This window comes from Clarias gariepinus, chromosome 18 (assembly GCF_024256425.1).
Source record: "Clarias gariepinus isolate MV-2021 ecotype Netherlands chromosome 18, CGAR_prim_01v2, whole genome shotgun sequence".
Taxonomy (NCBI): Eukaryota; Metazoa; Chordata; class Actinopteri; order Siluriformes; family Clariidae; genus Clarias; species Clarias gariepinus.
Window position 1 is genome coordinate 4,463,080 of NC_071117.1, and position 25,560 is coordinate 4,488,639.

At 42.6% G+C, this 25,560-nt stretch overlaps 1 protein-coding gene across 1 annotated transcript; it reads left to right on the forward strand.

Moving 5' to 3' along the window:
* The first annotated feature begins 413 nt into the window (after positions 1-413).
* LOC128506987 (CMRF35-like molecule 1) lies at positions 414-24,692 on the forward strand. The gene is made up of 6 exons (XM_053477603.1): positions 414-453; positions 1,705-1,812; positions 1,906-2,025; positions 2,226-2,285; positions 24,127-24,225; positions 24,688-24,692. Exons 1-6 carry the CDS (start codon positions 414-416, stop codon positions 24,690-24,692), a joined length of 432 nt encoding a protein of 143 aa, XP_053333578.1.
* The last annotated feature ends 868 nt before the right edge of the window (positions 24,693-25,560 follow it).

The window sequence follows — 25,560 nt, forward strand, 5'->3', positions numbered from 1 at the left end:
TAATAGAGTGGATCTAGATCACTCAGATATTACAGACTCTCAACTTAAAGGTTGATAGAACAACATATAAACTCTAGCTTTTGAATTATAGTTTACAGTGCAAGAACACAAGCTTACTGCTTATAACATTACCAACAGAACAGAAAATGTTTTATAGCAGCTGAGCTTAAAACACTCACACACACACACACACACACAGGCGCGCACGCACACACTTCCTGAAAGGTTTTCTGTTACTGGCTGAAAAAGTGGAAGTGACCAAGTGTTCATTTCTTCTAACATCACAAAAATACACACTGTAGAGTCACAGAGACAGAGACAGTGAGTGTGTCTACGATAACTAACAGAACATTATTATTATTATTATTATTATTATTATTATTATCTGAGGAGTTTGTGAGTCTGGATGTAGAATGGAGATGGTCCTCATCTTCACCTTCTGCCTGATTCTAGGTAAGTACAAACACTTCCAAATCCTCATCAGTCTCAGTGTTCAGTATCAGTGTCACATTAAAGCTTTGCACTGATGGACATTTAGCACAGAACTTTTATAGAGAGGTTCCAGTGTTTAAAGTAGTGAAGTTCTCAGGGGTGCTGAGAGCTCCTGGTTATCTTCAGAAGCACACAGAGGAGCTTCCACTTCACTTACTGCATGAGGAAACCTACATGTTCAAGTCACCTACACATGGGAACATTATCTCTACTTATTTTCAGTGTAAAATTGACTTTGAAGAGTTTGTGTATCTGTATACGAGTTGAACAACAGTCCTTAACTACAGGTTATGTGTTTAAAGATCAGGACTAATGCTTTATCAGTGCAGTCGGCCTGCAGTCTCATCTCTCTTCTTCCTGTTGTTCAACACAGAATGTGAGTTTAGTGTCTTCTATCGAGTCTAGCAGAGAGCAGATAGTCCTGTTGTAGGATTTTTTTAAATATTAATATTTCTTGTTTAAATACCTGTATTGGTTTTTGCTGAGGAGAGAGCAAAACTAAAATTTGCCCATCACACTTGTTTATTTTTATTTATTAAATGAGAAACTATTTAAAATTTACCATTAAAGTAAATTAGATTTCTGACGTAAAAAAATAAATAAATAAATAAGTGACCAATATAGCCGCAGTCCCACTAGAAATCCACACAGTCAGGGGTAGAAAGCAAACATCCAAAAATAAAATATAAATAAATAAAAAAATAAAATTTCATTTATGTAGTAGCCCAGAATCTAGAGTACAAGGTATACATGCAGTGTGTCTCAGTTCTGGGCCGCATCCTTTGAAGTACACATTCGAAGCGCGCGCACGCGCGCACACACACACACACACACACGCATACACAGTACTGCTTCCTCAGCAGTGACTGAACCTGGGAAAATTACATGGCTTTTGAGTCCAGACATTTAAGCACATCCTGAGGAACAGGTGTGTCTAGTTAGAGTTTAATAATTTAATAGACTCGTCACCCTGAGTGGCTCCATCTGATGGATGAAAACAGGAACAATTCTAAAGCGATAGACCTCACGGGTCATTTCAAATTATGTCACAAGGCGCACACATACACACACACACACACACACCTACACACAATATTTTGATACAGACTTATTCTGCTCTGCTGCATCCCTTTATATATATTTTGTCTCTTGTCTTATATGTTACACCATGGTCCTGGATCATATTTCATTCCACTGTATATTATTCTCCAGCTGGTACTGATGCTGTAACTACAGTAACTGGATACAGAGGACGATCAGTCCAGATTAAATGTCCCTACACATCTGGATATGAAAAGAACAACAAGTTTCTCTGCAGAGGTAACTGTCCCACCTGGGACCTTAAAGACGTTCCTGTTCAGTCTGGATCTCCTGATAAAGACTTCAGATTCTCTCTGAATGACGACACATCAGCCAAAGTCTTCACCGTCACCATCACTGATCTGAGACCAGAGGATGAAGGAACTTACTGGTGTACGATAGGGAAGACAGGGTATAATAAATACACAGAGATTCTACTGCAGGTTAAAACAGGTAAGTGTTACACAGAGGAGAGTAAAATAATATCACACATTAATTCATTTGTTAACATATTGTGATTGAGAAAGACTGGTAAAGCTCCATGTGCAATGTAGCACAGACCTCGTTCATTAAGTTTGTAAACTAAAAGACCTTTAATCCAGATAATGTTAATCTGGAACATAAAACAACCTGCTTCCATTCCATTCTTTCAGAAGTTCCTGCCATGACTACTGTCTCACACACCACACACTCCACTTCAACACACTCCATGAGTACATCAGTACATGCTGAGAGCACACACTCAACAACAGGTATGAACTTCTTGTTTCTCCTCTCCAAAACATTTCTCTCACATCATTCATCATGTCGTATATTTTTATTTCAGCTAATCCACAAACTGATGTTAACTTCTCAACCACCGCTCGCCCATCTCAGGGTTCGTACAATATCATGTGTTCTTTGTCTTCTACAGGATGTTTTTTTCTCATCTACACCAGGAAGTGAACACAGATCAAACCATTTTGATTGAATCATAAACCAAACATTTGGTGCTAAATTAAAACAAATAACACCTCACATCTTTTCATGAGCATTTTTTACATCTACATTATCCTCATCTACATTACATTGCAGATTATTTGCATAATAATAATAATAATAATAATAATATTAATAATAATATGGTCTCTGTCCTGGTGCTCAGTCTGCTGAAGGAGGTTAAAACTGCAGCTCCAGTGACATTCCTACCTATTATTGTACTTCCACATGTGTGGTATTTATTCAGGTTAAATCTACACATGGTTCACCTACACCTCCCTCAGTCTGGTCTGTCTGAGCAGGTCTGGTTTCTACATTTTCAGTTTCAGTGGTTTGAAAACATTCACCATAAACTTTGTTTAACTCATGCAGTGTTTAGTCTGTTTGAATGTGACCCTGGTGTTTGACTGACTGTGGTCCTGTACACTGCAAAACAATGTCATTAGGGACGCATCAGTATCATCAGGTATTGGTGTAACACTGTGGTCATGTACTCATACTGTAGAACTCTTCCATTACTGTTACACCAGTAGAACCTCGCAGCACTGCTTCTCTGTATTTGACTTGCCAGCTGTGTTTCATTCCATTGTTTAGAAAAAAAAAATAGGAATTATAGAATGATTTATTACATTTGGTAAAATACTAAAGAGCAACAATGTTATAAACTGCAGTTGGTAAAGATAACCCTAGCCCTCTTTCAAATGAAACCAAAAGATCTAAATAATCAAAATATGGGTGTAAATTGTCTTTCACAGTACGGTAATGTCTCTCTTCCAGGATTCCCAACTCTTACAGTCATCATTAGTGTGTCTGTGGTTCTAGCGCTGGTTCTTATTGCCCTGTTATTCACTGTCACCCTACAGAGGAAAAAGAGAGCACGGGGTAATGCATACACACACACACACATACACACACACACACGGTTTCATTCACTCTTTTGTTTCCTTCTTTTAAAAAAGACCACATGATCTTTGTTCATTCCTCCAAAGTGCAATTTTTATGCACTTTGGAGGAATGAACAAAGGAATTCACATTGGAATTGCTGCTGTTGGCTGCTTTTTCCCGAGCTCCGCCAGACTGACCAATTTTTCTACTTTTTCGTCCCCTTACGAAGAGTAAACATATAACAGATAAGTATTTCATACTACCTTATAATATATTCACTCGAAACGCGTGTTATATCGTTTTCGTATAAGTTTATATCGTATAAGTTTTAATAGTTTTGCAGCACACCGCTTCTAGCCGGCTTTTCATTAGCATCGCTAGCCCGTTAGCCCGGCTATCACAAGTTTGTTTACGCTCTTTCGCACCGGTTATTTCTATTTTTAGACACCATGTCGGTTGGGTCTCTGCCCCTGTGTGCAGGTGAGGAGACATTGGAGCTGCACTCGGTGGACTTGGAGATGGAGGCCGTGGAGAAGCTGATCCGCGACCTACAGGTGAAGCTGGCCCGGCTACAGCAGCGGAAAGCCACGCTGGAATCGTCGCGGACCGACGCTCACCTGTCCCAGGTAAATTCTCGGCATGAGAATTCTCCGACAACCTCTACTCCGCGTGCTTCTCTGCCCAGGTCCAACGCACCGAGAACGCAGCCTGCCCAGCTTTCCTTCACCCCGGCGCCGGGATACCACGAGGCCTGGAAACTTCAGCAGCGGAAGACGCGCGCCAAGCCCCGGGCGAGGACCTCTCCTCCTCCGCCACCACCCGTCTTCGAGATCTCAACCCGAAACCGCTTCGCTCCTCTCCGTGAGACGGCACACGATGCGCTGGTCATCGGAGACTCCATTGTCCGGCACGTGCGTGCTACCACAGCTAAAGGTAAGGCGTACACGCGCTGTTTACCTGGTGCACGTGTTCTTGATGTTGCTGCACAGGTGCCTGCGGCCCTGAGGAAGAACATTCGAGCTGTGGTTCTCCATGCTGGCACCAACGACATCAGGCTGAGGCAGACGGAGATCCTAAAGAAGGACTTCAGGAGCCTGGTTGAGAAGGTCCGCAGCACATCACCCACGACAAAGATCGTCGTATCTGGACCACTTCCGACATTTCAGAGAGGAATCGAGAGGTTCAGTAGATTATTTGCCTTCAATGAATGGTTACAATCTTGGTGTCAACAACAGAGATTACCCTTTGTTGATAACTGGAATGTTTTCTGGGAGCGTCCTAGGCTCTACCGCACAGATGGCCTGCACCCTAGCAGAGCTGGAGCAGCGGTCCTCTCTGACAACATCTCCAGGACATTACGAACCATCTGACTTGCGGTAAGTCATACCTCAGATTCTTTAGATATCAGCCACAATACAACTCACCATACTAATAGACGCACACACATAGCTTGTACTATAGAAACTGTGTCTATTCCCCGATTAATGAGAAAAAAGAATAAATTCGTTAAATCCAGCCGAAACAATCTGGTAACCATTAAACCAGAAAAAGGCCAAATAAGTAATCGAAGTCTACCTCTAAAGTTTGGACTTCTCAACATTAGATCCCTTACGCCTAAAGCACTTATTGTTAATGAAATTATATCAGATCATTGCCTTGACGCACTCTGCCTCACTGAAACCTGGCTTAAACCAAATTAATATATTGGTCTGAATGAGTCTACTCCGTCAGGATATTTTTATAAGCACGAGCCCCGTCTAATTGGTCGCGGTGGTGGTGTCGCCACTATCTACAAAGATGTACTCACTGTTACTCAGAAAATAAGGCCCAGGTTTAACTCATTTGAAGTGCTCGTCATTAATGTTGCACTTAATGAAATACATAATAAACCCGCGCTATATTTTACTCTGGCCACCGTGTACAGACCCCCAGGGCCATATGCCGATTTTCTAAAAGAATTTGGACATCTGCTATCAGACCTAATTGTTAACTCTGACAAAGTGTTGATAGTAGGTGACTTTAACATTCATGTAGATGATGCTAATGACACTTTAGCCCTCGCATTTATGGACTTACTAAATTCCTTTGGGGTTAAACAAAATATAAATAGATCAACTCACCGCTGTAATCATACACTAGATTTAATTATATCTCATGGTATAGATGTCACTAATATAGAGATTTTAACTCAAAGTGATGATATCACAGATCATCACCTCCTGATATATACTCTACCTGTAGAACAGATTAGCTGTGTCTCTCCACGTTATCGATTTGTTAGAAATATGAATCCGACTACTAAAGACAGATTCACAAGTAATCTACCGGATCTGTCCCAAATTCTTATTAGACCCCTAAATGCAGACGATCTAGACGAAGTGACCAGCAGCATGGGTACTATTTTTACCAGTACATTAGACACTGTTGCTCCCATCAGATTAAAAAAAGTCAGAGATAAAACACTTGCTCCTTGGTACAATAGTCATACTCGCGCCCTAAAGAGAGCAACCCGTAACCTTGAGCGAAAATGGAGAAAAACTAAATTAGAAGTTTTTCGAATTGCGTTTAAAGACAGTATGTGCAGCTATAGACGGGCTCTAAAAACCGCTAGGACTGAGCATCTTAGCCAACTGATAGCAAGAAACCAAAACAATCCCAAGTTCTTATTTAGTACAGTAGCCTGCCTAACAAAACCTAAGATGCCTGCAGAGAGTACTCCACAACATTTTAGTAGTGAAGATTTTATGGACTTCTTTAATGAAAAAATCGATAGCATAAGGAAGAAAATAACAGAGGTTCAACCTCTAATAGCATCTCATGATCTAGTTCAGCCAAGAGCTTCACATTTAGATTTTCAGTGCTTTACAGGTATAGGACAGGAAGAGCTGTATAAACTTATCACCTCAGCTAAATCAACAACGTGCCTGTTAGACCCAATACCAACCAGATTTTTAAAAGAAGTGATTCTTACAGTTGGAGAGCCAATTCTAAACATTATTAATTCTTCATTATATCTAGGTCACGTCCCTAAACCTTTGAAGCTGGCAGTTATTAAGCCGCTTCTTAAAAAATCTAATTTGGACGCGAATGAAATAACAAATTATAGACCGATTTCAAACCTTCCGTTCATATCAAAAATATTAGAAAAAGTAGTATCAGCTCAAATATGCACATTCTTGCAGGAAAACAACATCCTAGAAGAATTTCAGTCAGGTTTCAGGCCACATCATAGTACAGAAACTGCACTAGTTAAGATTGCAAACGACTTGTTTTTAGCTTCAGACCAAGGCTGCATCTCAATATTAGTCTTACTTGATCTAAGTGCTGCATTCGACACCATAGATCATAATATTCTCATAGACCGCCTACAAAATCATATAGGTATTCAGGGGCAGGCATTAAAATGGTTTAGATCATACCTGTCTGATCGATACCATTTTGTAGATCTAAATGGAGTACCGTCTGATGTAATGCCAGTGAAATATGGTGTCCCACAAGGGTCAGTTTTAGGACCTCTCCTGTTCTCAATTTACATGCTTCCCCTGGGAAACATCATTAGAAGGCATGGGATTAGTTTCCATTGTTATGCTGATGATACCCAATTATACATCTCAACAAAACCAGATGAAATACCCAAGTTGTCTAGATTAACAGAGTGTGTCCAGGACATAAAAGATTGGATGACCAATAACTTTCTTTTACTAAATTCAGATAAGACAGAGATATTGCTCATCGGCCCAAAAACCAGCACACAACAGCTTTCACAATTCAGCCTGCGTTTAGAAGGATGTACTGTTACTACTAGCTCAACAGTAAAAGACCTGGGCGTGATATTAGACAGCAACTTGTCTTTTGAAAATCATATTTCCAATATCACAAAAACAGCCTTTTTCCATCTTAGAAATATTGCCAAACTTAGGAGTATCCTATCCGTATCTGATGCAGAAAAGCTAGTTCATGCATTCATGACCTCCAGACTGGACTATTGTAATGCATTACTAGGTGGTTGTCCTGCATCCTCAATAAACAAGCTTCAGTTAGTCCAAAATGCAGCCGCCAGGGTTCTCACTAGATCCAGAAAATATGATCATATAACACCTATATTATCATCCCTGCACTGGCTACCTGTTCAATTTAGAATTAATTACAAAATAGTACTACTTACATACAAGGCTTTAAATGGTTTAGCTCCCTCATACCTAACCAGTCTTTTGATACGCTATAATCCACCACGTCCCTTAAGATCACAAAACTCCGGACTTCTGGTAATTCCCAGAATTTTAAAATCTACAAAAGGGGGCAGGGCATTTTCATATTTGGCTCCAAAGCTTTGGAATAGCCTTCCAGACACTGTTCGGGGAGCAGACACGGTTTCCCAATTCAAAAGTAGGCTCAAGACGTATCTCTTTAATCTGGCATACGCGTAACTCAACCCATAACCTCATAATTCAATTCAATTCAATTTTATTTGTATAGCGCTTTTAGCAATTTTCATTGCCGCAAAGCAGCTTTACATAGTCAAAAGAATTATTTAGGTTTGTATGAAATGTGAATTTGTATGAATCAAAATGGTCAGTTTGTCCCTGGTGAGCAAGCCGAGGGCGACAGTGGCAAGGAAAAACTCCCTGAGATGGTAAGAGGAAGAAACCTTGAGAGGAACCAGACTCAACAGGGAACCCATCCTCATCTGGGTGAAACAGAAAGCAGTAAATGATCTGCATTTATACAGTGTGTAGGGTGGGAGGCAGTTCAGCTATAATAGCTAATGTTAATTGATGTTAATATGGAGTCCAGGTAGTTATTGAAGACCCAGGTAGACTTGTAAGAAGTTCCAGTCATGAACTATCGAGCTGTCAAGTCCCCAGAGAAACAGTTGCCAACACCAGTCAAGGCCAGAACCATTTTCTAGGTAGAGAGAATCATTCCCAGACACCAGACGCATCCCAGAGAGACACACGGGGCATCCATGTGACGAGATCTTCAGCCAGAAGCGGGGCACCAGGATGGGTCAGACAGGTCCGGAGGGCAGAGGGAGTCTGGATCACTGGCAGCTCAGGAACGACATGTGTAGCTCGACAGAGAGAGAGAGAAAGAGTGAAAGGGGGGGACAGGAGGAGAGAGGAAAAAGAAAGAGGGGGGGAAAGAGAAGAAGAGGAGAGATGGCAGTTAGGTATGGTCACAGTCACACAATGTATAATGTGAATGTATATTAACTGTAGAGTGCAAGCAGAGACTCCGGCAGGACTAACTATGACAGCATAACTAAAAGGGAGAGCCAGAAGGAAACACAAACATGAGGGCTTCCTGACATGTAAAGCAAGCAATCACCTCACCATCAGCAAACCTGTGTGATCAATGAGAGTGAGGAAGACAGCATCCAAACATACCAGTTCACCATAATACTCTACGTCCATGAGTCCCCCAGATCTGCTCCTTTACCTATGGCAAATCTATTTATAAAAATGCTCGGCTAAATAAATAGGTTTTTAGCCTGGACTTAAACACTGAGACTGTGTCTGAGTCCCGAACACTATTTGGAAGACTATTCTATAACTTTGGGGCTTTGTAAGAAAAAGCTCTGCCCCCAGCTGTATTTTTCATAATACGCGGTACTGACAAGCAGCCTGCATCCTTTGATCGAAGTAGGCGTGGCGGATCGTAAGACACTAGCAGTTCGCTCAGGTACTGCGGCGCGAGACCATTTAATGCTTTATATGTCAAGAGTAGTATTTTAAAATCAATGCGAAATTTCACAGGGAGCCAATGGAGTGAAGATAAGATAGGGGTGATGTGCTCATATCTTCTGGTTCTGGTGAGGACTCTCGCTGCTGCATTCTGGACTAGCTGAAGCTTATTTATGCATCTAGCTGAACAACCAGACAGTAAGGCATTACAATAGTCCAACCTAGAGGTGATAAAAGCATGAACTAGTTTTTCTGCGTCGTTTAGCGACAATAAATTTCTTATTCTGGCAATATTTCTGAGGTGAAAGAATGCTATCCTGGTAATATTATCTACATGTGCTTCAAATGAAAGGCTGGAATCAATAATCACACCAAGGTCTTTCACTGTTGCATTTGATGGAACAGAAAGGCCATCTAAAGTTACGGTATGATCTAAAATTTTACTCCTAGCTGTATGCGGTCCTATGACTAGAACTTCTGTCTTATCCGGATTTAGCAGAAGGAAGTTAGTTAGCATCCAATTTCTTATGTCCTGCACACATTGCTCAATTTTAGTAAGCTGTTTTTTCTCATCAGGTTTTGCTGAGACATATAACTGTGTATCATCAGCATAGCAATGAAAACTAATACCATGCTTACGGATTATGTTGCCCAGAGGAAGCATGTAAAGGGAAAAAAGCAGTGGACCTAAAACTGAACCCTGCGGAACGCCAAACTCCACTGGAGAACATGCAGAATAATCACCATTTAAGTCTACATACTGATAATGATGGGTCAGATAGGATCTGAGCCAGGAGAGGGCTGTACCCTTAATTCCCACTACATTTTCTAATCTGTGAAGAAGAATAGCGTGATCAACAGTGTCAAAAGCTGCACTGAGGTCAAGTAATACAAGCATAGTTACACAACCCTGATCAGAGGCCAATAAAATGTCATTTACTACTTTAACGAGCGCCGTCTCTGTACTGTGATGAGGCCTAAATCCTGACTGATACAGTTCATGTATGCCATTCCTATGTATATATGAGCATAGCTGCTCCGCTACTATCTTTTCCAGGATCTTAGAGATAAAGGGGAGGTTTGATATTGGTCTGTAACTGGACAGCTGACAGGGGTCGAGGTCAGGTTTCTTAATTATTGGTTTGATAACTGCTAATTTAAAAGATTTTGGAACATATCCAATGCTGAGTGAAGAATTAATTATTCTCAACAGGGGTTCTATTATTGCTGGTACTATCTGTTTAAGAAAATGTGTCGGTACAGGATCTAATATACAGGTTGATGAATTTGAAGAAGAGATGAGTGAAATTAGTTCATTCTCTTCAAGGGGAGTAAAGTATTCTAGGTTCTGGTCTGACATGGCTAGATTAACATCTGCATCAATTACATTGTTCGGTTTCAAAACCTCAATTTTATGCCTAATATTTACAATTTTATTATTAAAAAAGTTCATGAAGTCCTCACTATTGCATGATGTTGTTGTGGAGATTTCTGCAGTGGTCTTATTTCTGGTTAATTTGGCTACAGCATTAAATAAGAATCTAGGATTATTTTTATTTTCTTCTATAAGAGTGGAGAGATATGTTGATCTAGCTACACTAAGAGCTTTTCTATAGTTCAGGATGCTCTCCTTCCATGCTATTTGAAATACTAGTAATTTAGTTTGACGCCATTTACGTTCTAATTTCCGAGCGGTCTGTTTTAAAGTGCGCGTGTGATCGTTATACCAGGGAGCAAGTTTTTTATCTCTAATAATTTTTCTTTTGACTGGAGCTACATTATCTAGGGTATAGCGAAATGTCGACTCTAAATATTCAGTCGCCTGATCGAGTTCTGTGGGGTCAGACGGTGATCTAATCGAAGTTGGGAACTCTGGGAGATTACTGATAAAACTCTGTTTGGTAGTTGATGTGAATGTACGTTTCATACGGTAGCGCGGCGCTGTGTGTACATTATTATTGTGACACACTTGAATTGAGACAAGATAGTGATCTGAGATACTCCATTACACTTATCCTGAATGGCAACTACGCTAATTCTCTCCATCTTTTCTGTATTTTTCTACCCATCCTGAGACATCTGGAGATTGTGCCAGCTTCAGTAGACAAAGGCCAACCCTGCAAGGTTTCTAAAGCATCTTGAGAAGGACCTGCTCCAGCTAGGTTCTGCTTTATGATGGCTGGAGCTACACATCCTGCTCCTGTGCTTCCAGTGATCTGACCCCATCTGCCCTCTGCACCTACTGCTGAAATGAATCTACACAACTTCTGATATATTGAACTTTCACCTGCACAACACACTTGATGTTATTTCTATCTGTTATCACCCAGATGAGGATGGGTTCCCTGTTGAGTCTGGTTCCTCTCAAGGTTTCTTCCTATTGCCATCTCAGGGAGTTTTTCCTTGCCACTGTCGCCGTCACCCTTGGCTTGCTCATCAGAGACATTTCATTCATCATTCATTCATTTAATTATTATCTAGACACATTTTTCTCACACATACACACTTCCAAATATTTTCTTTTCTTTTCTTTCTTAAAAAAAAAAAAAAAAAAAAATCTTTTATTTTTTTTCTTGTGAAGCTGCTTTGGGATAATGACCATTGTTAAAAGCGCTATATAAATAAAATTGAATTGAATTGAATTATGCTCTCTAGCAAACTGGAGCTTTTTTTATGTTTTTTTTTTCTAATGGAAAAACAGCTGTTTGGTTCTAATCCTGTCAGCTCTTGTTATTGTGTGTGTATAAAAATGTTCTTAGTTTTACTAGTCCAGACATCCAGCCATCACTAATTGGTTCTTTTTAAAGTAGCTACAGTTACAATATTTTGTTACAGTGACTAGAAGTGGGTGGGATCTATTAGGCAGCAAGGAAACATTTTGTACTTAAAGGTTGAAGAAACTCCAAAACTCTTGGGATGTTCTTGGTCTGTAGTGTTTAGCACGTACAAGGCTCACTCCTGCACATGGGGAGTGAAGGCTGGCACGTGGAGTCCAATTCAATAGAAGAGCTACTGTAACTCAAACTGATGAAAAGGTTAATACTGCCACTGATAGACAAGAGGTCAGAACACACAGAGCATCACTGTGTTGGTGGCGAATAGGGGAACTTACATAATATAAGGCAGGTGGACATTAATGTATTCATGCCACAAGAAAAAAGAAACATCCAACAACTACAACAACAAATACATAAAGTACTGTATGTATGAACAAGAACAATGATACACACTAAAGCAAGAACATGAAATGAAAAATGATTACTTTTCTTTCAGCATTTAAAGTGGAACGTCTGTGTTATCTACACGACCAAACATATAAAACTCACCACCGTCACAATACTCAGATACTGCACATGTCAAGAACTAACCTGAGATGACCAGAAGACGTAGCTTTAGCGGTTAGCCCTTTGTAGCGTGAATGGTAAACCCAAACGCGGAAGAACACGAGTAGGTAGGATAATCACGCTTTTAATCTAAGGACTCTCACAAAAGGGGAGCAAGGGAAAGACACAATCTAACCCGCGTCCTATAGATACACACTCGATCAGGAATTGAAACCAAAAAGGTGAGTACTCACAGTTAGATGTAGAATTCCGACGTGGCATCGGCAAAACTCAATGACTGAGCGAGGTGCTATGGTTTGCTTACCTCTTTTATACTTCCTGGTTTGCGACCGCTTAACTTCCGGGTCCTAGAGCCGGTCGCGTTCCGAGTGTGCATGACAGTACCCCCCTGTCCAGGACCGGCTCCAGACGGTCCTGAGGTGGAGGATACCCTGTGACGGTAGTCCCGGATGAGCTCAGGGTCGAGGATGAACCGTGCTGGAACCCAAGATCGCTCCTCGGGGCCGTAGCCTTCCCAATCGACCAGGTACTGGGTGCCCTTGCCCCGAGGGCGCGAATCAAGGATTCGTCGCACAGTGTAGGCAGGACCGCCGTCAATGATTCGGGGAGGAGGAGCAGGGCGGGTGGGTGGAACCAGAGGTGAAGTGATAAAGGGTTTTAGTTGTGAAGTATGGAAGACTGGATGGATCCGGAGCGCCGCAGGCAGCTGGAGCCGGTAGGTGACAGGGTTAATCCGTAAAGTGATGCGGTATGGTCCGATGAACCTTGGTGATAATTTTCTTGACTCAGTGTGCAGATGGAGGTTCTTTGTTGATAACCATACCTTGTCACCTACGTGGTACAAACGTCCCGGCGGGTGTCGGCGGCGATGCTGGGCAACGTAGCTGGTGTTGGCTTGCTGGATGGCGCGATTCGCTTGGTTCCATATCCGCCGACACCTACGGACCAACTGTTGGGCCGATGGTACGTCAACCTCCGGTTCTTGATGGTTGAACATCGGAGGTTGGAAACCATGGCACATCTCAAATGGGCTTAGGTTGGTGGCTGAGGAGACGTGGAGGTTGTGGGACAGTTCGGCCCATTTGAGGTAGCGGGCCCAGGAGCGCTGGCGATCGGAAACGAAACATCTTAGGTAGCGCTCCAGTTGTTGGTTGGTCCGTTCCGTCTGACCATTAGTCTGGGGGTGGTAACCGGATGATAGACTACAGGTGGAATTGATCAGACGGCAGAAGGCCTTCCAGAACCGGGCTGTGAACTGGGGCCCTCTGTCCGAGACGATGTCCTTTGGGAACCCCTGCAGTCGGACTACGTGTTCCAAAATCAATTCCGCTGTGTCCCTTGCTGAGGGGAGTCCAGCTAGGGCCACCAGGTGCACGGCCTTGGAGAACCGATCAACGATGGTTAATATGGTGTCCTTACCCTCAGAAACCGGCAGGCCCGTGATGAAATCCAGAGCGATGTGCGTCCAGGGCCGTCGAGGAACAGGGAGTGGTTGGAGTTCTCCTGGAGCTGGTTGATTTGTGTCCTTTGCCCTGGCGCACACCGGGCACGCCTGAACGAACTCGCGGACGTCTCTCCTCAAGGAGGGCCACCAGAATGCCCGTTGAATAAACGATAGGGTTCGTCGGGCCCCAGAATGTCCGGCGATGATGGACGAATGGCCCCATTGGAGGACCTCCGCTCGTAGATGTTGGGGCACGTGGAGTCGTCCAGGCGGCACACCTGCCGGTTTGGTCTCCGCCGCCTGTGCCTGGTGGACCCTGGTCTCCAAATCCCAGTGGAGGGGTGCGAGGATTCGTGATGGATGGATGATAGGCACGGGTTCCGCCCGGGGGAGATCGTCCTCATGCTGGTGTGATAGGGCGTCGGCTTTGGTGTTCTTCGACCCCGGGCGGTAAGAAAGATGAAAATTATATTGTTCAAAAAATAGCGCCCACCGTGCCTGCCGTGGATTGAGCTGTTTGAGGTTCTTGATGGTGATGTTGTTTAGCCCCCGATAGTCGACACATGGGCGAAGTTCGCCCCCCTTTTTTCTTGACGAAGAAGAACCCCGCGGCGGCAGGCGAGGTGGAGGGCCGGATGGTTCCCTGACGGAGAGCGTTGGTGACGTATTCCTCCATCGCCTGCGTCTCCGAGGTGGATAACGAGTAGAGATGGCCGCGGGGAGGGACGGAACCCGGCTGAAGTTCTATCGCCAGGTCGTATGGGCGATGAGGTGGGAGGTGGGTAGCTCGTCTCTTGCAGAAAACTTCGGCCAGGTCCCGATAGGCGACAGGAATGGCGTTGGTGTCGACGTCGGGGGCCTCGGACTCCCTGGAACACGTCCCAGTCCGTGCCTGTAGGCAGAGTTCGGCGCAGGTCGGCCCCCACTGGAGAATCCGGTTCTGGGTCCACGAAACGATCGGGTCGTGTTGGAGCAGCCAGGGATAGCCGAGGATGATGGGCGGTGATGAGATGGATGTTAGGTGGAATTGGATCTGTTCCGGGTGCTGGTCTATGGCGAGCGTGATGGGTTGGGTCTGATGGGTGACAGGGCTGGATGATACAGGGCCGACCGTCGACTGAAGTGATTTTTACCGGCTGGGATAACGCCTCAGTCCTCACCCCCAAATCTTTGGCATAATTAGAGTCAATGAAGTTACCCGCGGCACCGGAGTCGATGAACGCGGTGCTTCGAACTCGTTTGTGGCCAATTTGGAGGTTTACCTGAACCGTGAAGCGTGAGATGGTGGCGTCGATTGTGGAGGAGAGGTGGAGGGGGCCCGGTGAGTCTCCTCTTTCACTCACCGGGGCTGCGCGTTTCCCGGGCGAATCGGACAGATAGCCCGGTGGTGCGCCGCCGACCCACAGTAGGCACACAGCCCCTCTCGGTACCGTCGTTCGCGTTCCGTCACGGTCAGGGAGGCGCGTCCTAATTGCATGGGTTCCCCGGCTCCGGTGTCAACCACGGCAGGAGGTGGAGATCCGACTGGTCCAGTAGCGGAGGTGGTGAGAGCAGTAGGTGGTCGTGGTGAGGTGTAGGAGAAGGTGGGTGCAGGCGGCAGGGTCCTAGGGGCTGGCTTCGGGCGGGAGAGGATGCGTTGATCAATACTGAGGGCGAGCTGGATCAACCCCTCCAGGGTAGCAGGAAGCTCTCGCCCGGCGAGCTCATCTTTGATGCGTGGAGCCAGTCCCTCGTAGAAGGATGTCCGGAAAGCGGCAGCTCCCCAGTCGGTCTGCACGCCGAGGGTCCGGAACTCAGCAGCGTACCGGCTCACGGACGATTCTCCCTGCCGCAGATGATAGAGTTTGGTGTCGGTCTCCACCTCGCCCGCTGGGTGTTCGAACGTGAGTCTGAGTTGGCGGGTGAACTCATTGTATGAGTGCGCGGTATCTGAATCCGCCCGGAGAACTGCTGTGGCCCACTCAGCTGCCTGCCCGGATAGCAATGAGACCAGAAGTGCGATGGGTAGCCGATCGGTGGAGTACCTGGTGGCATTAAACTCAAACACCAGATCAAGCGCAGTTAAAAACACATTACACCTCCCGTCCGTGCCGTCCCATTTATCCGGAAGTGCCAAAAATCCATCAGAAGGAGGGGGGGGGGTTGGAGCGGCGCCACGGCCGCCGCGACGGGAGACCGGCTAGCCGCGCTATCCACAGCCGCCCGGAGATCCGCGTTCTCCCGCCGGAGCTACGCGACCTCGCGACGCAGGGCCGCAACATCTTGGAGGTCCCGGCGCAGATTAGCGATCTCCCCGGTTAGCGTGTTGATAAGCTTGGCGTGCTAATCAACCACATCGCAGAGGTGCGCGTAATCCGCTGGGTTCACCGCGGTAGGCTCAGTCATTCTGTCAAGAACTAACCTGAGATGACCAGAAGATGTAGCTTTAGCGGTTAGCCCTTTGTAGCGTGAATGGTAAACCCAAACGCGGAAGAACACGAGTAGGCAGGATAATCACGCTTTTAATCTAAGGACTCTCACAAAAGGGGAGCAAGGGAAAGACGCAATCTAACCCGCGTCCTCTAGATACACACTCGATCAGGAATTGAAACCAAAAAGGTGAGTACTCACAGTTAGATGTAGAATTCCGACGTGGCATCGGCAAAACTCAATGACTGAGCGAGGTGCTATGGTTTGTTTACCTCTTTTATACTTCCTGGTTTGCGACCGCTTAACTTCCGGGTCCTAGAGCCGGTCGCGTTCCGAGTGTGCATGACAGCACAGTATATTTACTTTATATTAAATCACTCTTCGTCTCCCTTCTCATGTCTCCACAGGCTCTGGAACAGACACACACAAAGAGGTACGTGCCACTGATTTGCTTCAGGTATCACTTCTACCAATATCTTACTTACAACCAGATTAATGATTTTTTTTTCCATTTCAGAAGAATCGAGATAGTGAAAACGACAAAAATGTTGCTCCTGCCCAAGAAAGAGAAAAAGCCTCTTTTTCTGAACCTGTATATCAGAGTTTAGACCCAGCCACAAAGCAAACTGATTTAGTCTACCAGAATCTAAACGTAACTAATAACTAGAGTTGCATGTTAATTTAAGGGTCCTGATACCTCCACACTTTGTACGATCATTTAGGTAGCACGGTAAGGTTTCAGGGTCAAGACAAAAGCAATGAAAGAAAGACACACAGACGAAGCGCGCAGTTAAGTGACAGAGGCACAGCCCAAGCCTCTGCCTCCCTAAGACGCCGACAAGAGAGTAGAGGGAACGGCACGCGTCAGTCCAGCTCAAATCCGCTGTAAGGGCAAAGGACCCGAGAGGATATTAGTTTTTAGTTTTAGTTTCCAGAGCCCTGTCCGTTCTCGCATAGATGGCAGAGGTCTGTTTATTTTTTTATCTGTTTTTATGTTTTTATGATTTTAGTTTTCCTTTGTTTTCTTCTGAGTTTCTTAACCAATAATCCAAATTCAATTCAAATTCAAATTTTATTTCTCACATACACAATCATACAGAGTACAATATGCAGTGAAATGTTTTTGTGCGACCACAGAGTCGCGACGGCAGCCGCCTAAACAGCGCCATCATAGAAGATAAGAAATAGATACATTAGGATACGAGGGTAAAAAATCCCCTCCCAGACTGTCCTTCGAAAAGGGCAGTGTGCGATCAGGGGTACAAAAATACCTCAGCAACAAGCACATAAAAACATGTAAACACAAGACATAAACATTGCAACGATGAGGGTACAGGGGATAGGAAATGTCCAATGTAGGCAAACAGCTCCAGTCCCTGCAGCTAGAGAGCGCTGGTCCCGATTCCGCCTGCCCACATTGAAGGGAATAAAAGCACACGAAGGCGTTGGATATGGGGAAGGTAGAGTGTCTATCTGTAGCTGTTATGTGTGTGCGTGAGTGCGTGCGTATCAGTTTGTAAGCCTGTAGCATCCCGTAATAGTCTGCGCCAGGTGTCCTTGAAGGGGGGAGGGAGTAGGATTCCAGAGCGTCTCGTTATCTTGGTCTTCGGGGAGTTTGTTATGACTCCAGCCACGGCCTTGAATGCAGTAGCTGGAAGAAAAAAGGGGCAGCCGAAAAAGAAAATCATATTTTCCAGGTTTCGAACAATATCTGCCAATTTCACAGATATTTAATGTCCATCACTGGTCTGCGGGTCTGTCCAAATCACGTTGCATAGCTGCTAGTCTCTCCAAGATATTATCCAATTTGCGGTCCAGAACCACAGTCTGATTACCGACAGCTCTCGTCACCACTATTTGCCAGCCAGCCAGTCTCTTGGGGTTGAGACTGACTGCTTTTAAGATTTTTCGATATCCAAGTATCCCACCTAATCCAATCAGCAGAATCCCAGTTATCAGAGTTCCGAATAGGTAGATATCTTCAACATCCTCCAGAGACAGTGCGGCCAGGCACACAATGCGCCACTTCTCCCAACTGTCCATCGTGTATCCAGCAGCAAACGTCCCAGCAGGACAAGTAGGTTCCCCAGAACCCACACTTCTCGTCGAGAAGATCGTGTCAATTGCATTCAGAGACCAGTTGATCAAATCCATATTCCTTTTTAATTTTCAAGAGCAAGACGAGGAGAGTCTCTGAATATATTCACAAGACAGACAAGAGAAGCAAGCGGGGAGAGATAAGGGAGGGAGAGCAGATGCGACCGCCTTCGTCAAGAGCCAAGAGGGAAAAATCCCACCCCATCTTCAAGCAGAAAGGTCTTCCCGTGCGTATCATAAGCCTCTCACAAGCTCGTATTTCATTGACACCAGAACACTGGTTGAATAACAAAAAAATATGAACATAAGGGTTGATCTGTTAATGTCATATTAATCATTTTTTCTGGTTGCTTTTGACATGGCTGGACCAAAAGGGCTGCACAAAGAACATTACAGATAGAATGTTGCGTAACTTTCAGCGATGGTTTTATGGATAAAGAAGAGACACCTTACAATACTGCTGCTCTGCTGTTTCTGTAGTTTCATTTTAAGGAAGCTATGGCTCTTCTGATGCTTAAAATAAATTTTGTTGGGATTATGTGATAGACCAATACAAAGTTGCACATACTTGTGAAGTGGAAGAAGAAAAATCTTTTTTTTTTTTTTAAGTTACAAATAAATGTCTGAAAAGTGTGGTGTGCATTTGCATTCAGCCTCCCTGAGTCTATAATTTGTAGAAACACATTTTACTGCAATTACAGCTGCAAGTCTTTTGGGGTGTGTGTCTAACAGCTTCACACATCTAAAGAGAAAAATGTTGGCCTAGTCTGCTTCTTATTGCACACATTTGTTTCTATTTTTTCTATTACTTCTTTACAAAGTAGCTTAAGCACAGTCAGATTAGCTCAAGGTCAATTCTCAGTTGGATTAAGGTCTGGACTTTGACTGGGCCATTCTAACACATGAATATGTTTGATCACATCGGTGCTCTAACCCAATAAAGCTTCCATGTTATTGATGAGGCTTCATGGGCTATTAGCTGATCACAATTTGCATATTTGAATCTTGTAATATTTTCAATACATTATATAATGCAAAATACATGAAGGAACATTGGCCCACTCGTCTTTTAAAATTGTTTACCTTCAGCCACATACAGGGTTTTGTTTTAAGTAGGAACACATGTTTATGGTCATTACACAGCATCTCAATTGGATTTAAGTCCAGACCTTGGGTCCGTTCTTCGTACGTCGCTAACTCAGTTAGCTGGATTTAATTGTTGTGGATTTGTCCTGATCTTCGATTGTTTCGTTCTTCGATGCGCTTTTAGCATTTGTTGTCATAGCAACATATCCGTAAGCTTGAACCTGCTCGGGAGCAGGTTTATTTTATGTAAACAGGATTTAGTCTGCGCTCCTGGCGGGTTATGATTGGTTGAAATTGCGGGGTCACATCTGATTGGTTAAAGAGCATGACTGACTCACGTGGAAAAAGAAAAGTATATGCCCCCTGCCATGGACTTCACCACCCCCCCCCCCACACACACATAATCTTAAAATAATATATATGAACATAAATTCATAGGTTTATTATTATCAAATATGATATTACTATTATAATAAACCCTAGGCACGAGACAGCCGTCGAGACCATTAATACAAATTCTTGTATAATGTTTATTTTGTAACACATTTATTTTTCAGGGGTTTGTCATAAAAATATGCAAATAAATATTTATATATATCAAAAATCAATATTTTATAATGATAAATTGGACGAAACTAATTTTATTATAAAATAAACAATATAAAAGTATGCATATTATTTCTATATTTTTGATATACAACATATTTATTTTCATATTGCTTATTTTTTTATTGTCTTATGTAATTTGTAATTTGTAAACCATTAACCTATGAATTTATGTTCTAATATAATATTTGATAGCGATTGTGTGTGGGGGGGTCAATCTATGGCAGGGGGGCATTTCAGCACATAACACGTGTTACAAAAAAAAGTTAAGCCGCTCTTTTTCCATTTCGTCAACCAATCAAAGGGGTTGTGATCAGTGTTTCTACTGTCGATGCATCCCCTTTTAAACCAACGCACGAGCGCGCAATAATCCTAGACAACTTAATACAGCCATACTAATCATCAACAACAGGTGTGCTCGAAGAACCGAATTATCCGGATCGTAATAAGCACGATAATCTCATCTTAGATGTGTCAGTTTATCTCGGATGTGTCAAGCGACGTACGAAGAACGGACCCCTTGGCTCAGCCACTCCAAAATATTATTATTTTGTTGTTGTTGTTGTTGTTGTGAACTTACTGGTGTGTTTCGGATCACTTTTTAATCACTGTGAAAGTGGGAAATTAAAGCTTACCAAACTAGCAATCCCTTAACTTTAATTAGTAAAGCCTTCATAAAACATTTCAAAATGCATTAAGAGCCACATTACTCAGGTACATACCTTTCAGTAATCATATTTATCAACACAAATACATTAATAACGTTAGATTCATTACCATCACATATCTCATCAGAATATTTAACAACAGTAATGTATCCATGTCTAGAAAGTATGCATAGTGGAAATGTGTTCTACTCTAAACTGGATCATTCAAATGTTGATGAAAAAAATAAAATATTATCAAAATGCATCTTCACATCATACTCACAATCTCACCCAAGTCTTACGGAGATGTAAGGTAGTCTCTCTCCATGATGTGCTGGTGTGTATCACAGTATGGTAGAGCGCCTGAGCCATACACTCCTCATTTTCGCCTAACTCATCTCGTTCAAGGTGACCACACTTCTCCTTTTACCTGTTACTTTATTCCCATAAACATGTGTGAAGTGCTTTGGTCAGTTTCACAGACTAAAGTAATATTCATGAAAACTTTTCCACATTGCAAAGTGTTTACTGGCTGCTGAATAATCAGAGGGAAACCTTTATGTCTTTAAACATGTAACAAGAGCTCATGTACTTCTTTTACTCAGAAACCATCCATGACCTTCCATTGGTCGATGTCGATGTCAGACCAGGGACAACTACACAGGAATCATTATAATAAAAGAGGCAATAGTGTCCTCTCCCTGTCCCTGTCCCATGCCCTGGATTATGGCTGGTCTCATTGGGTTACAGCACTTACACAAAAAAACAGGAACTTTTTTACAATTCAATAAAACTAGAAGTGATAAAAGAAATACATTTTATTGATAGTGTTGAGATTCCTCATTGACCGCTGCAACATCTCAGCTGGGATACTGTGAATTTCATCCTGAATTCTCTGTTTTACCTCGTGTACACTTTACTCTTGAGGTTCCCCCACAAGAAAAGATTCCCGTTATTCTGTGTCACCTTGTATAAGTCCAGAAGTTACTGAACTCAAATGTTTCAGGTGTATCAGCATGCAGAGGTACAGGTCAAACCCTGCCCTAGTCTCCCTCTTTCTGCTTCTCATTACACACATTTGTTTCTATTCTTTATTAGGGAACATTAAAGTATTCACTCATGATAGTTCTATTCTATTCTATTCTATTCTACTCTTTCCTAATAGAGTGGATCTAGATCACTCAGATATTACAGACTCTCAACTTAAAGGTTGATAGAACAACATATAAACTCTAGCTTTTAAATTATAGTTTACAGTGCAAGAACACAAGCTTACTGCTTATAACATTACCAACAGAACAGAAAATGTTTTATAGCAGCTGAGCTTAAAACACTCACACACACACATACACACGCAGGCGCGCACGCACACACTTCCTGAAAGGTTTTCTGTTACTGGCTGAAAAAGTGGAAGTGACCAAGTGTTCATTTCTTCTAACATCACAAAAATACACACTGTAGAGTCACAGAGACAGAGACAGTGAGTGTGTCTACGATAACTAACAGAACATTATTATTATTATTATCTGAGGAGGTTGTGAGTCTGGATGTAGAATGGAGATGGTCCTCATCTTCACCTTCTGCCTGATTCTAGGTAAGTACAAACACTTCCAAATCCTCATCAGTCTCAGTGTTCAGTATCAGTGTCACATTAAAGCTTTGCACTGATGGACATTTAGCACAGAACTTTTATAGAGAGGTTCCAGTGTTTAAAGTAGTGAAGTTCTCAGGGGTGCTGAGAGCTCCTGGTTATCTTCAGAAGCACACAGAGGAGCTTCCACTTCACTTACTGCATGAGGAAACCTACATGTTCAAGTCACCTACACATGGGAACATTATCTCTACTTATTTTCAGTGTAAAACTGACTTTGAAGAGTTTGTGTATCTGTATACGAGCTGAACAACAGTCCTTAACTACAGGTTATGTGTTTAAAGATCAGGACTAATGCTTTATCAGTGCAGTCGGCCTGCAGTCTCATCTCTCTTCTTCCTGTTGTTCAACACAGAATGTGAGTTTAGTGTTTTCTATCGAGTCTAGCCGAGAGCAGATAGTCCTGTTGTAGGACGTGTAGGATTTAGATTATTAGTCTCTGAGTGTTATTTAAAATCCCTGTATTGGTTTTTTTTTGAGGAGAGAGCAAAACAAAAATTTTCCCATCAAACTTGTTTATTTTTATTTATTAAATGAGAAACTATTTACCATTAAAGATTTCTGACGTAAAAAAATAAATAAATAAATAAGTGACCAATATAGCTGCAGTCCCACTAGAAATCCACACAGTCAGGGGTAGAAAGCAAACATCCAAAAATAAAATATAAATAAATAAAAAAATAAAATTTCATTTATGTAGTAGCCCAGAATCTAGAGTACAAGGTATACATGCAGTGTGTCTCAGTTCTGGGCCGCATCCTTTGAAGTACACATTCGAAGCGCGCGCACGCGCGCACACACACACACACACACACGCATACACAGTACTGCTTCCTCAGCAGTGACTGAACCTGGGAAAATTACATGGCTTTTGAGTCCAGACATTTAAGCACATCCTGAGGAACAGGTGTGTCTAGTTAGAGTTTAATAATTTAATAGACTCATCACCCTGAGTGGCTCCATCTGGTGGACGGAAACAGGAACAATCCTGAAGCGATAGACCTCATAGGTCATTTCAAATTATGTCACAAGGCACACACACACACACACACACAATATTTTGATACAGACGTATTCTGCTCTGCTGCATCCCTTTATATATATTTTGTCTCTTGTCTTATATGTTACACCATGGTCCTGGATCATATTTCATTCCACTGTATATTATTCTCCAGCTGGTACTGATGCTGTAACTACAGTAACTGGATACAGAGGACGATCAGTTCAGATTAAATGTAACTACACATCTGGATATGAAGAGAACAACAAGTATCTCTGCAGAGGTAAATGTCTGACCTGGGACCTTAAAGACGTTCCTGTTCAGTCTGGATCTCCTGATAAAGACTTCAGATTCTCTCTGAATGACAACACATCAGCCAAAGTCTTCACCGTCAACATCACTGATCTGGGACCAGAGGATGAAGGAACTTACTGGTGTGGGATAGATCAGACAGGGTATGATAAATACACAGAGATTCTACTGCTGGTTATAGCAGGTGAGTGTTACACAGAGGAGAGTAAAAAAAATATCACACATTAATTTATTGGTTAACATATTGTGATTAAGAAAGACTGGTAATGCTCCATGTGCAATGTAGAACAGACCTTGTTCATTAAGTTTGTAAACTAAAAGACTGATAAATTAGACTCAATACCAGGATCTTTAATCCAGATAATGTTAATCTGGAACATGAAACAACCTGCTTCCATTCCATTCTTTCAGATGATCCTGCCATGACTACTGTCTCACACACCACACACTCCACTTCAACACACTCCCTGAGTACATCAGTACATGCTGAGAGCACACACTCAACAACAGGTATGAACTTCTTGATTGTCCTCTCCATCACATTTCTCTTACATCATTCATCATGTCGTATATTTTTATTTCAGCTAATCCACAAACTGATGTTAACTTCTCAACCACCGCTCGCCCATCTCAGGGTTCGTACAATATCATGTGTTCTTTGTCTTCTACAGGATTATTTTTTTTCTCATCTACACCAGGAAGTGAACACAGATCAAACCATTTTGATCAAATAATTAACCAAACATTTGGTGCTAAATTAAAACAAATAACACCTCACATCTTTTCATGAGCATTTTTTCAAATCTACATTATCCTCATCTACTTTACATTGCAGACTTTTTGCATAATAATAATAATAATAATAATAATAATGTCTGTCCTGGTGCTCGATCTGCTGAAGGAGGTTAAAACTGCAGCTCCAGTGACATTCCTACCTATTATTGTACTTCCACATGTGTGGTATTTATTCAGGTTAAATCTACACATGGTTCACCTACACCTCCCTCAGTCTGGTCTGTCTGAGCAGGTCTGGTTTCTACATGTCCAGTTTCAGTGGTTTGAAAACATTCACCATAAACTTTGTTTAACTCATGCAGTGTTTAGTCTGTTTGAATGTGACCCTGGTGTTTGACTGACTGTGGTCCTGTACACTGCAGAACAATGTCATTAGGGACGCATCAGTATCATCAGGTATTGGTGTAACACTGTGGTCATGTACTCATACTGTAGAACTGTTCCATACTGTTACACCAGTAGAACATTGCAGCACTGCTTCTCTCTCTGTAATCCGTTATAGCAGTGTGTTTCTTCATCTGTCTGTATTTCACTAGCCAGCTGTGTTCTATTTCGATATGCATAAAATAAGCATATTTAAGAATTATAGAATTATTGATTACATTTGGGAAGAGACTAAAGAACAACAATGTTATAAACTGCAGCTGGTAAAGATAACCCTAGCCCTCTTTCAAATGAAACCAAGAGATCTAAATGATCAGAACATGAGTTTAATTTAGATTACACAGTACGATGATGTCTCTCTTCCAGGATTTCCAACTCTTACAGTCATCATTAGTGTGTCTGTGGTTCTGGTGCTGGTTCTCATTGCCCTGTTATTCACTGTCATTCTACAGAGGAAAGACAAGACCCAAGGTACTATAAACACACACACACACACACACACACACACACACACACACATATATAGTTTCATTTACACAACACTTTAAAGTGTTAACAAATAAAGAGAAAAGTCTAAAGATGTCCATGTGTGAGGGTGAAAATGTAAAGCAGGTTAAAATGTTTGAGGTTGTCACTGGAACATGACGACAGGTATGAAATAATTAT